We start from the raw sequence: 13,091 nt of genomic DNA, 5'->3' as shown, positions 1-13,091 counted from the left end.
AAAAAAACACCACATACGCTGCCGGAAAGGATGACTCGAGGCATGGAACATCAGCGAGACCATGCCAACACTAGGACAACGGATGAACAGACACCGCTCGACAATCACCAAACAGGAATGTTCCCTTCCTGTCGCGGAACACGTCAGCATTCAAGGGCATTCAGCCTCCGATCTTCGGGTAAGCGCTCTCCAAGGCGGCCTTCAAGACACACGACAACGCAGAATCTCCGAGCAGAAAATGATAGCTAATTTCCGCACACATGAGGATGGCCTCAACCGGGATCTTGGGTTCATGTCAAGCTACGTGTAACCCCCAGTATTTGGCCTGGGCTTGCAAAATCCTACGAACTGTCCTGGCTTGAGACAATTCATGCCTCTTTATCATAACATCTTTCTCTCCACTCGCATTGTCTGTGTCTGTAAAGACTTGATTACCTGTTCAGACTCGCATTCCAAAGATTATATTACAATTGAGTCTGTGTCTTTCTATGCCCTGTTTGTGAACCCAACTCTCGACTCACCTGATGAAGAATCAGCGCTCTGAAAGTTCGTGCTAGCAAATAAAGCTGTCGGGCTTCAACATGGTGTGGTGAGACTTCTTACTGCGAGGGAGATCAACATTCATTTTACTGAATGGCGGAACAGGCCCGTCTGAAAGAGAAAATGGTCCACCCCAGCTCCTATTCCCTATTCTCTGATGTTCTTCTGTCCAGCTCATTGTTCTGAGAACAGATTCAAATAGTTCCTGCTCCTCTCTCTGACGTCATGAATTGGAGAACGAAGAAACTCTGAGCTGATTGGATGAAATAGAGGAAAAATGAGCTGTGAGCTGATTGGGTGTCTCCTGCTGGCTCTGTCAAGAATGAACCAATCTCTAAAGAGGCAAGATATCACTCAACATCGACTGAAATCTGAACTAAAACAATTGAGTTTAAACTCACTTAGTTCCCTTAGACATTTGCCGGACAAACGCTTTTCGATTTTGAAGTACAAGATAAGTTGAGATATCAGGTTGAAAGTAACGAATGTGTTATTGTATTAAGCGGCATGGGCTCTCAACCTAACCATGAGAGCCTGCAGCCACACAGTGGAGTTGAGGATTGTAGTGAGGCCGATTGGGGGCGATATACTGCCATTTGTTTCTGTAGTTTCGTGCTTGAAAAGGAGCCCGGTCCAAAACCGGGCAGACGCATACATTAAGATTTTTTCATGTAGGGTCAGGGAAGTCTGTATTATTTCAGTTTGTTGCTGAATATTATCCGAATCTGGATTCATATTATCTTTACTTGACCTGGGCCTAAAATGCTTTCTGTAAAATATTTTGACGGACTGACAGGAAAGACACGTTTCTATTTTGACAACGCGCACATGTTAGCATTTCGTTCAGTCTAAAAAATAATTTAATGAGTTTTTCGGTGCAGACTAACACCGTTAATCACCATCTAAATATGTCAAAAAGTGCTGTGTGCTCAAAAATACAGACATAAGTGATACTGTTACTGAACTAGAGGAAATGGCGCACATTTCCCAGAAGCATTCTTAACAAATTGTTCTTCATAATAAAGGAATAGGAAAAACCACTCAGACAGATGAAGAAATCGAGACTGAATGTGGATCTCCTGGTCTTTCCTGTAGATGGCCAGAATTTAAGTGGTTGAATGTTTCACACCCAAAAGCAAAAAGGCTCAAGTATAACTAACAGATAATACTTAAATCTCTTCCATTTAAAAATAGTTGACTTTGTTTAAAAGCTGACTAGGGTCCATCTCAAATAAGCACCATGGGTTCTGTATTACCCGGTCACTCAATTCCTTTTGTTCGTCAGTTATGTTTGCAATTCAGTGATATTCAATTTCAGAGCTATTCAATTCCATAATGAGTACCTATGTGCTAAATAATGTATTGATATTAAATATTGAATAGCGAAATAAACACTGAGTATAATTGTTTGAGATTATTCGGAGGAAGATGAGAATGATGCATTAATCCTTGAGGGCGGCACGGTGGCACAGCATTGCAGCCTCACGGCGCCAGCGACCCGGGTTCAAATCCGGCCTTGGGTGACTGTCTATGTGGAGTTTGCAAATTCTCCCCCTGTCTACGTGGGCTTCCTCCGGGTGCTCCGGTTTCCTCCCACAGTCCAAAGATGTGCGGGTTAGGTTGATTGGTCATGCTAACTTGACCTTAGAGTCAGGGGGATTAGTTGGGTTAATGTATTGCATTACGAGAATAGGGTCTGGGTGGGATTGTCGTCGGTGCAAACACGATGGACCAAATGGCCTTCTTCTGCACTGTAGGATTTCTGTGATTCAGAAATCATTGCTCCCTTAGACATTTGCCAGACGAACGCTTATAAATTTTGAAGTTCAAGATAAGTTGAGAAATCAGGTTGAAAGTAACGGTTTTCTTGATTGAAGTGTCATGGTCTCTCAGTTTGACCATTGGAACGTGCAGCAACACAGCGCAGTTGTACATTGCAGACAGGCCAATTTGCTGCATGCCTGCTGTCACTTGTTTCTGTCGTGTAGTGGTTATCACGGTTGCCTCACATGCGAATGTTCCCCGGACTGACAACGGACAAAAGCATAGTTGACCTTTCTCATTAACGGTGTGCGAAGTCTGTATGATTTAAGTTCATTGTGAATCTCGTTGTTACACCAACTTAAATGGTTTTAGGAAAATCAGAAAAGCTGCATTTTACGACGTAATGGCAGGAAAGAAATGATTTTATCGTTTGTTAACATGTTCGCAATTCGTTCAGTCCACAACAGAATGTAATGGCTTTATAGATGCAGACGAACATATTTAATCACCATCTGAGACATGTCTAAGAGTATTCCGTGCTCATCAAGCCAGACACAATTGATACGGGAACTGAACTAGAGGAAATGGCGCACATTTCCCAGAAGATCTTTTAAAAATTGTTCTTAATGATAGTATTAGAGGCTTGGATGGAGATAAATTTGTTGAGTGAATTCAGGGGGAAATTCTCATTCAGGGTGTGGATGGCCCGGCTAGAGAGGGGGTTAAAACTTGAACTCGTCTTGGGAATTAAGGGAGGGCAGGTGACAGAAGTGTTCGTGAGGGATCACTTTGGGACCAGTGACAATAAATCCATTAGTTTTAACATAGTTATGGAGAATGATTAGTCTGGCCTAAAAGTTAAAAGTTTAAATTGGGGCAAGGCCAATTTTGATGGTATCAGGCAGCAACTTTCAACATTTAATTGGTGGAGTCTTTAGGAAGGCAAATGGACGTCTGGTAAGTGGAGGCTTTCAAAATTTCAGGGTAAGCACATTCCTCTCAGAGCGAATGGCAGGATGGTAGAAGTAGGGAACCCTGAATGACGCGGGATACTGAGGCCCTGGTCAAGAAGAAGAAGGAGGAGGAGGCACATGAGATGCATAGGCAGCTGGGATCCAAGTGGATCCCTTGAAGTGGGTATAGGAGTAGAATTCAGAGAGAAATCAGGAGAGCAAAAAAGGGATTGTTTTGCAAATGCATAAAGGGCAAAAGAGTAACTCGGGAGAGAGTAGGACCTCTTAAAGCTCAACAAGGTCATCGATGTGCGGATCCACAAGAGATGATTGAGGTCCGAAATGAATATTTCTCAACAGTATTCACAGTTGAAAAAAGCATGGACGTTAAGGAATTTGAGGAAATAAATCGTGATTTTTTGAGGAGTGTACATATAACAGAGCAGAAGGTGCTGGAAGTCTTAAACCGCATCAAGGTAGATAAATCCCCGGATCTGATGAAGTGCATCCCAGGACATTATGGCAGGCTGAGGAGGAAATTGCGAGCCCCCTAGCAGAGATGTTTGAATCATCGATAGTCACAGATGAGGTGCCTGAAGCTTGGAGGGTGGGAAATGTTGTGCCTTTGTTTAAGAAGGGCTGCAGGGAAAAGCCTGGGAAAAACAGGGCGCTGAGCGTCACATCTGTTGTAGGTAACGTGTTCGAAGTTATTTTGAGAGACAGGATCTACAGGCATTTAGAGACACAAGGACTGATTAGGGGCAGTCAAGATGGCTTTGTGAGTAGAAAATAATGTCACATAAATTTAATTCAGTGTTTTGAACGGGTAACAAAGAATATAAATGAGGGCAATGCTGTTGATGTTGTCTACATGGGCTTTAGGAAGGCCTTTGGCAAGGTACCACATGATAAGTTGTTGCATAAGGTTAAATCACACGGGAGCCAGGGTGAGATACAAAATTGGCTCGATGGCAAAAGACAGAGGGTGGTTGTAGAGGATTGTTTTCCAAACTGGAGGCCTGTGACCAGCGGTGTGTCTCAGGAATCGGTGTGGGGTCCACTGTTATTTGTCATTTATATTGATGATTTGGATGAGAATATAGGATGCATGGTTAGTAAGTTTGAAGATGACACCATGATTGGTGGCATACTGGACAGTGAAGAAGGTTATCAAGAATTGCACGGGATCTTGATCAATTCGGCCAGAAGGCTGACGAATGGCAGATGGAGTTTAATTTAGATAAATGCGAGGTGATGCATTTTGGTCGATCGAACCAGGCAAGAATTACTCAGTTCATGGTAGGGCGTTGGGGAGAGTTATAGAACAATGAGATCTCGGGGTACAGGTTCATAGCTCCTTGAAAGTGGAGTCATAGGTGGACAGAGTGGTGAAGGAGGCATTGGGCAAGCTTGGTTTCATTGGTCAGAACATTGAATGTAGAGGTTGGGACGTCTTGTTGAAGTTGTACAAGACATTGGTAAGGCCACACTTGGAATATTGCGTTCAGTTGCCGTCACCCTACTTGGGAAGTGACATTATTAAACTAGAAAGAGTGCAGAAAAGCTTCACCAGGATGCTAGTGGGACTTGATGGTTTGAGTTATAAGGAGAAACCGGATAAACTGGGACTTTTTCTCTGGGGCGTAGGAGTCTCAGGGGTGATCTTAGTGAGGTATAAAAGATCATGAGGGGCATAGATCAGCTAGCTAGTCAATATCTTTTCCAAAAGTTTGAGTATTCTAAAACTAGAGGGCATAGGTTTAAGCTGAGAGGGGGGAGATACAGAAGGGCCCAGAGGGGCATTTTTTCACACAAAGAGTGGTGAGTGTCTGGAACAAGCTGCCAGTGGTAGTAGTAGAGGCGGGTACAATATTTTCTTTTAAAAGCATTTCGACATTTACATTGGTAAGATGGGTATAGCGAGATATGGGCCAAACGCGAGCAATTCGGACTGGCTTAAGTGTTGCAAAAAATGGGCGGCATGGACAAGTTGGCCCGAAGGGCTTGTTTCCTTGGTATAAACCTCTATGACTCTATGACTCCATAAATAAATAGGAACAACTACTCAAACAGATGAGGAAATTGGGAATCAGTGCAGACCTGCTGGACTTCCTGTACATGAACGAGATTTGGGCGGCAGAAGGTTTCCCACACAGAATAAAGCGGGATCACGTATAACTAACAGATCATTCTTAAATCACTCTCCTTGAAGAATATTTGAATTGTTTAAAATATGATTGTGTTCAATTTCAAGTAAGCATGTGCATTCCCAAGTGACACTATTTCTTTTGTTGCTCAGTCATGTTTGCAATACAATGTTGTATATTTCAGAGATATTCAATTCATAATGAGGATATGTGTTAAATATCCTTATTGACATTAAATGTTGAATAACGACAAATGCTGGATATAACTAGTTGAAATTATTCGACGGAAGATGAGAATGATGCATTAATGATTGAGCAGAAGTCATTGCTCGCTTAAGCATTTGTCGGACGATTGTCTTTTAATTTTGAAGCGCAAGATAAGTTGAGATATCGGGTTGATAGTAACGGATGTGTTCTTGTATTAAGTGATATGGGGTCTCAATCTGAACATGAGAACCTGCAGCAACATAGTGGAGTTGAAGGTTGTATCCAAGCAAGTTGGTGGCGCTCTGAACACGTTTTAAAGCAAAATTGGTTGACTGGCAGAAGGCACAGAGTGGGGATAATGGGGTCGTTTTCAAGATGGCAGCCGGTGACTAGTGGCGTGCCTCAGGGTCAGTGCTGGGACCATAAATTTTCACAATATATATTAACGATTTGGAAGACGGAGCTGTTGCTAAGTTTGCAGATGATCCAAAGGTATGAAGAGAGGCAGGTAGTATTGAGGAAGCAGGGGGGCTGCAGAAGAACTTTGACAGGTGAGGAGAGTGGGCAATGGAGTGGCAGATGAAATACAATGGGGCCAAGTGCGAGGTTATGCACTTTGGAAGGGGGAATGGAGGTTGAAAGTGACGGACGTGCTCTTGTACAAAGTGACGTGGGCTCTCAACCTAACCATTGGAACCTGCAGGAACACAATGGAGTTAAACATTGTCGTCAGGCCCATTGGGGCTCCAATGCTATCACTTGAAATTCACGGATATGTTCTTGTCTTTCGTGACATGGGCTTTCAATCTAATCATTGGAACCTGCAGCAACACAGTGGAGTTGAACATTGTAGTCAGGCGAATTGGGAATGCAGCGCTGCCACTTGTTTCTATAGTTTAGTGGTTGTTAGGTTCGCCTTACACGCGAAAGGTTTGCGGTTCATAAACGGGTAGAAACATTCATTAAACTTTCTCATGTAGGGTGAGGAAAATCTTTATGATTTCAGTTCGTTGCGAAACATTACCTGAATCTCAATGTTGCAGCCATTTTATCTTTGCTCTGTGCTCGGCCTCAAGTGCTTTCTGCAAAATCAGAAATGCTGGTTTCTTTTTGACCCTCCGACAGGAAGGAAGCGTTTATTTTTTGACAACGTGCACGTATTAGCACCTCTCCACCTATAACCACAGCAGAATCTAATGTGGTTATAGGTGGAGACTAACATAGTTAATCAACATCTGAAGCATCTGTAATAGTAGTGTGTGCACAGAAAGACAGACACAAGTGATACTGTAAGTGAACTAGAGGAAATGACGTACATTTCAGATGATCCAAAGATAGGTTGCAAAGCTGGGCTGAAAAATGGCAAATGGAGTTTAACCCTGATAAATGTGAGGTGATTCATTTTGGTAGGACTAATTTAAATGTCGATTACAGGGTCAAAGGTAGGGTTCTGAAGACTGTGGAGGAACAGAGAGATCTTGGGGTCCATATCCACAGATCTCTAAAGGTTGCCACTCAAGTGGATAGATCTGTGAAGAAGGCCTATAGTGTGTTAGCTTTTATTAACAGGGGGTTGGAGTTTAAGAGCCGTGGGGTTATGCTGCAACTGTACAGGACCTTGGTGAGACCACATTTGGAATATTGTGTACAGTTCTGGTCACCTCACTATAAGAAGGATGTGAAAGCGCTGGAAAGAGTGCAGAGGAGATTTACCAGGATGCTGCCTGGTTTGGAGGGTAGGTCTTATGAGGAAAGGTTGAGGGAGCTAGGGCTGTTCTCTCTGGAGCGGAGGAGGCTGAGGGGAGACTTAATAGAGGTTTATAAAATGATGAAGGGGATAGATAGAGTGAACGTTCAAAGACTATTTCCTCGGGTGGACGGAGCTATTACAAGGGGGCATAACTATAGGGTTCGTGGTGGGAGATATAGGAAGGATATCAGAGGTAGGTTCTTTACGCAGAGAGTGGTTGGGGTGTGGAATGGATTGCCTGCAGTGATAGTGGAGTCAGACACCTTAGGAACATTTAAGCGGTTATTGGATAGGCACAGGGAGCACACCAGGATGATAGGGAGTGGGATGGCTTGATCTTGGTTTCAGATAAAGCTCGGCACAACATCGTGGGCCGAAGGGCCTGTTTTGTGCTGTACTGTTTTATGTTCTATTTCCCAGAAGAATCTTTTTAAAAATCGTTCTTCATAACAAAGAAATAGGAAAAACGACTCAGACAGAGCAGGAATTCGAGATTCAGTGCTAATTACAACAATCTGAAGTTCCCATTTGCTTCAAGAAGACGACCATCATCTCAGTACCGACGGAAAACCAAGCAGCGTGCCTTATTGACTATCGGTCGGTGGCTCTGACATCCATCATTATGAAGTGGTTCAAAAAGTTAGTCATGGCACGAATCAATTCCAGCCTGCCGGACTACCTGGACCCCCTAAAGTTTGCCTACCGCCACAACAGGTCCACATCAGATGCCATTTCCCTATCCCTGCACTCAACCCTGGAACACCTAGATAACAAGGACACCTATGTCAGACTCGTATTTATTGATTACAGCTCAGCCTCCAACAATATTATTCTCACCAAAATCATCTCCAAACACCGTGGCCTGGGCCTCGGCACCTCCCAGTGCGACTGGATCCTGAACGTCCTATCTCAAAGACCACAATCAGTAAGGATAGGCAACAACACCTCCTCCACGATCATCATCAACACCGATGCCGTACAAGGCTTTGTTCTCAGCCCCCGACTATACTCCTTACACACCTATGATTGTGAGGCTAAATTCCCCTCCAATTCGATTTTCGAGTTTGCTGACGACACCATTTTCAAACAATTTCAAACAATGACGAGACAGAGTTCAGGAATGAGATAGAGAGTCTGGTGCACTGGTGTGGCAACAATAATTTCTCCCTCAATGTCAACAAAACGAAGGAGATTGTCATCGACTTCAGGAAACGTAAAGGAGAACATGCACCTGTCTACATCAACGGGGACGAAGTAGAAAGTGTGGAGAGCTTCAAGTTTATAGCTGTCCAGATCACCAACAACCTGTCCTGGTCCCCCCATGCCGACTCTACAGTTGAGAAAACCCACGGACACCTCCACTTTCTCAGAAGACTAAGGAAATTTGACATGTCAGCTACGACTCTGACCAGCTTTTACAGATGCACCATAGAAAGCATTCTTACGTTGCATCACAGTTTTCTATGGTTCCTACTCTGCCCAAGACCACAAGGAACTACAAAAGGTTGTGAATGTAGCCCAATCAATCAAGCAAACCAGCCTCCCGTTCATTGATTCTCTCTAAACTTCCCGCTGCCTCGGCAAAGCAACCAGCATAATTTAGGACCCCACGCACCCCGGACATTCTTCCATCGGAAAAAATATACAAAAATCAGAGGTCACGTACCAACTGACTCAAGAACAGCTTCTTCCCTGCTGCTGTGAGACTTTTGAATGGACTTACCTTGCATTAAGTTGATCTTTCTCCACACACTAGCTATGACTCTAACGCTACATTCTACACTCGTTTCCTTTTCTATGAATGTTATGTTTTGTCTGCATAGCACGCAAGAAAGAATACTTTTCACTGTATGTTAGGACATGTAACAATAACAAATCAAACCAAATCAAACCAAAACCAAAGTCCAGTAGATTAGCACTGAGTCTCGCTTTCCTCGGATGTCTCAGTGGTTTTCCCTATTGATCTGATATGAAGAACTATTTTTAAAAATATTATTTTGGTAAATGTGTACCATTTCCTCTACTTCAGTTAGCGTATCACTTGTCTCTGCCTTCATGAGCACGCACTACTATTAGAGATGTTTCAGATGGTGATTAGCTAAGTTAGTCTGTACTTATAACCCCATTAAATTCTATTGTAGACTGAACGAGATGCCAATGTGTGCACGTTGTCAGAATAGAAACTCTTCCTTCCTGTCAGCGGGTAAAAAAGCCGCCAACGTTTCTGATTTTGCAGAAAGCATTTGAGGCCGAGGACAGAGCAAAGATGAAATGGCTGCAACGTTGAGATTCGGATAATGATCAGCCACAAGCTGGAATCAAACAGATTTCTCTCAACCTACATGAGAAAATGTAATTAATATTTCTGCCTGGTTTTGAACACAGCGGCGTTTCGCCTGTTACGTGAACGTGATAACCACCATACAACAGAAACAATTGACAGCATTGAGTCCCCAATTGGCCTAACTACAATGTTCATCGCCTCTGTCTTGCTGCCAGTTTCAATGGTTAGATTTGAGAGCCCTTGTCACGAAAGACAGGAACACATCCGTCACTTTCAGCCGCATACCTAAACTTATCTTGTACTTCATAATTAGAAAGAGTTCGTTTGACAAATGTGTAAGAGAGAAATGATTTCTCTTCAATCATTAATGCATTTTTCTCATCTTAGGTCGAATAATTTCAAACAGTTATATCCAGTATTTGTTCGTTATTCAACATTTAATAGCAATACATTTATTTAACACAGATATCCTCATTCTGAATTGAATATCTCTGAAATATCCAAAATTGAATTGCAAACATGACTGAGCAACAAAAAATATCGAGTCACCGGGTAATAGACATTACAAGGTGCTTATTTGAGATTGACCACAATCATCTTTTAAACGAAATCAAATATCTTTCAAGGGAAGCGATTTAAGAATGATTTAAGGGCTGTTCTCTCTGGAGCGGAGGAGGCTGAGGGGAGACTTAATAGAGCTTTATAAAATGATGAAGGGGAGAGATAGAGTGAACGTTCAAAGACTATTTCCTCGGGTGGATGGAGCTATTACAAGGGGGCATAACTATAGGGTTCGTGGTGGGAGATATAGGAAGGATATCAGAGGTAGGTTCTTTACGCAGAGAGTGGTTGGGGTGTGGAATGGACTGCCTGCAGTGATAGTGGAGTCAGACACTTTAGGAACATTTCAGCGGTTATTGGATAGGCACATGGAGCACACCAGGATGATAGGGAGTGGGATAGCTTGATCTTGGTTTCAGATAAAGCTCGGCACAACATCGTGGGCCGAAGGGCCTGTTCTGTGCTGTACTGTTCTATGTTCTGCGTTCTATGTTCCATGTGATCTGTTAGTTATACTTGATCCCTCTTTATTCTATGTGTGAAACATTCTGGCGCCTAAATCTCGTTCATCTATAGGAAGACCAGCAGGTCCGCACTGATTCTCGATTTCCTCATCTGCCTGAGTGGTTTTTCCTATTAATTTGTTATGAGGAACGATTTTTAAAAAGATTATTCTGGAAAACGTGCGCCATTTCCTCTCGTTCAATTACAGTGTCACTTGTGTCTATCTTTTTGCGCACACAATACTATTAGGAATGTTTCAGATGCTGATTAACGATGTCAGTCTGCACCTTTCAATCCATTAAATTCTGTTGTACACTGGAACGAGATGCTAATGTATGCACGTTGGCAAAATGGAAACTATTCCTTCCTGTAAGTGCATCAAAAACAAATCTGTATTCCTTATTTTACAGAAAGCTTTTGAGGCCGAGGTCAGAGCAAAGATACAATGTCATCGAGATTCGGATAATGTTCGGCAAAAAGCTGAAATCATACAGATTACCCTCACCTACATGAGAAAGCTTGATGAAAGTTTCTGCCCGGTTTCAAACCGTAGACTTATCGTGTGTTTAGTGTATGTGACAACCAAAAAACTGAAGAAACACGTGATAGTGTTGCGCTGCCAATTGACCTGACTGCAATGTTCAACTACACTGCGTTGCTGCCAGTTCTAATGGTTAGCTTGAGAGCCCATGTCACGAAAGACAAGAACAGTTCCGTGACTTTCAACCTGATATCTCAACTTACCTTGTAATACATAATTAAAAGATTTCGTCCGGCAAATGTCTAAGGGAGCAATGATTTCTGCTCAGTCATTAATGCTTCATTCTCATCTTTGGTCTAATAATTTCAACCAGTTATGTCCAGTATTTGTTCATTATTCAACATTTAGTGTCAATACATTTATTTAACACAGATGTCCTCATTCTGCATTGAATATCGATGAAGTATAGAACATTGAATTGCAAACATGACTGACCAACAAAAGCAATTGAGACACTGGGTAATCCACATGACATGGGGCCTATTTGAGATTGACAACAATCATCTCTAAAAATATGTTTCTGGGAAATGGGTGCCATTTCTTCTAGTTCAGTTACAGTGTCACCTGTGTCTGTCTTTCTGCGCACAGAAACTATTAGGCAAGTTTCAGCTGGTGATTAACTATGTTAGTCTCCATATTTCAACCTATTCAATTCTGTTGTGTACTAAAGGAGATGCTAATTTATGCACATTGTCGTAATAGAAACGTTTCTTTCTTGTCAGTGCGTCAAAAACATTCTGCATTTCTTGTTTTACAGAAAGCATTTGAGGTCGAGGTCAGAGCAAAGATAGTATCGCTATAACATCGAGATTCGTTTCATGTTCTGCAACCAAGTGAAATCATACAGATTTCCCCACTCTACATGAGAAAGTTTAATAAACGTATCTGCCCAGTTTCGAACAGCGCACTTTACACATGGTAGGCAAACGTGATAACTACTACACTACAGAACCAAGTCATAAACTTGAGTTCCCAATTTGCCTACAGTGTTCAACTCCACTGTGTTGCTGCAGGTTCGAATGGTGAGATTGAGAGCCCATGTTACTTAATCCAAGTACACATCCGTTACTTACATAAAGTTCAATTTATCTTGAACTTCAAAATTTAAAAGCGTTCGTCCGGCAAATACCTAAGGGAGAAATGATATCGCCTCATTCATTAACGCATCATTGTCATCTTCCTTCGCAAAATCTCAACCAATTGTTCTCAGTATTTGTTTCGTTATTCAATATTTAATACAGGCAGTCCCCGGGTTACGGACGAGTTCCGTTTTTAAGTCTGTCTGTAAGTCGAATTTGTATGTAATTCGGAACAGTTACTTACGGTTCAGATCTAGCGTCAATTAGTCAAATGATTGTCTTAGTATATAGTATATATTTTACCTAAAACATCTTAAATATAATAATACAGTAATAATAAATGGAAATGACACAAAACTTGGATTATTTTTATATTCATATATATATGTGTGTGTGTGTGGGTATAAAAAACATTAAACTAATTTCTTCAAGTAAAAATCAAGGGAGGCTTGAACAGAGCTTTTCTTTTTCTTATTATAAATGGCCTTGTAGCAGCTGAGGCCGTCGGTAACTATCCGGTAAACTTTGGTGAACCTCTCCGCATTAGGATCTTGCTCCTCTAACTTTGCCATCCCTGCTTCAATGAGACGAAAGGCTTCAGCTAACTCATTCGTCAAAAACTTCTTGGGTTCTGGGTTGCTAGGTCCTGGCCTTCTTCCTCAGGCACATAACCTCCCTCCTCAATATTTTTTCCAACATTTCGGGAAACTCTCTCGCAGCACTTACATCGGCACTCGTTGCTTCACCTTGCGCTTTAACAT

General features: G+C 42.2%; 1 gene segment (V, D, J or C); it reads right to left on the bottom strand.

Annotated features, from left to right (window-relative positions):
- LOC144484824 (Ig heavy chain C region, membrane-bound form-like) overlaps nt 1–13,091 on the bottom strand; it is a 46,689-nt gene extending 33,598 nt beyond the window's left edge. Inside the window, 1 exon segment of the C gene segment in view lies at nt 13,057–13,091. Coding sequence covers nt 13,057–13,091 — 35 coding nt within the window.

This window comes from Mustelus asterias, unplaced genomic scaffold, assembly GCF_964213995.1.
Source record: "Mustelus asterias unplaced genomic scaffold, sMusAst1.hap1.1 HAP1_SCAFFOLD_129, whole genome shotgun sequence".
In the NCBI taxonomy this organism is placed as follows: domain Eukaryota; kingdom Metazoa; phylum Chordata; class Chondrichthyes; order Carcharhiniformes; family Triakidae; genus Mustelus; species Mustelus asterias.
This window is presented reverse-complemented; position numbering and strand designations above follow the sequence as displayed.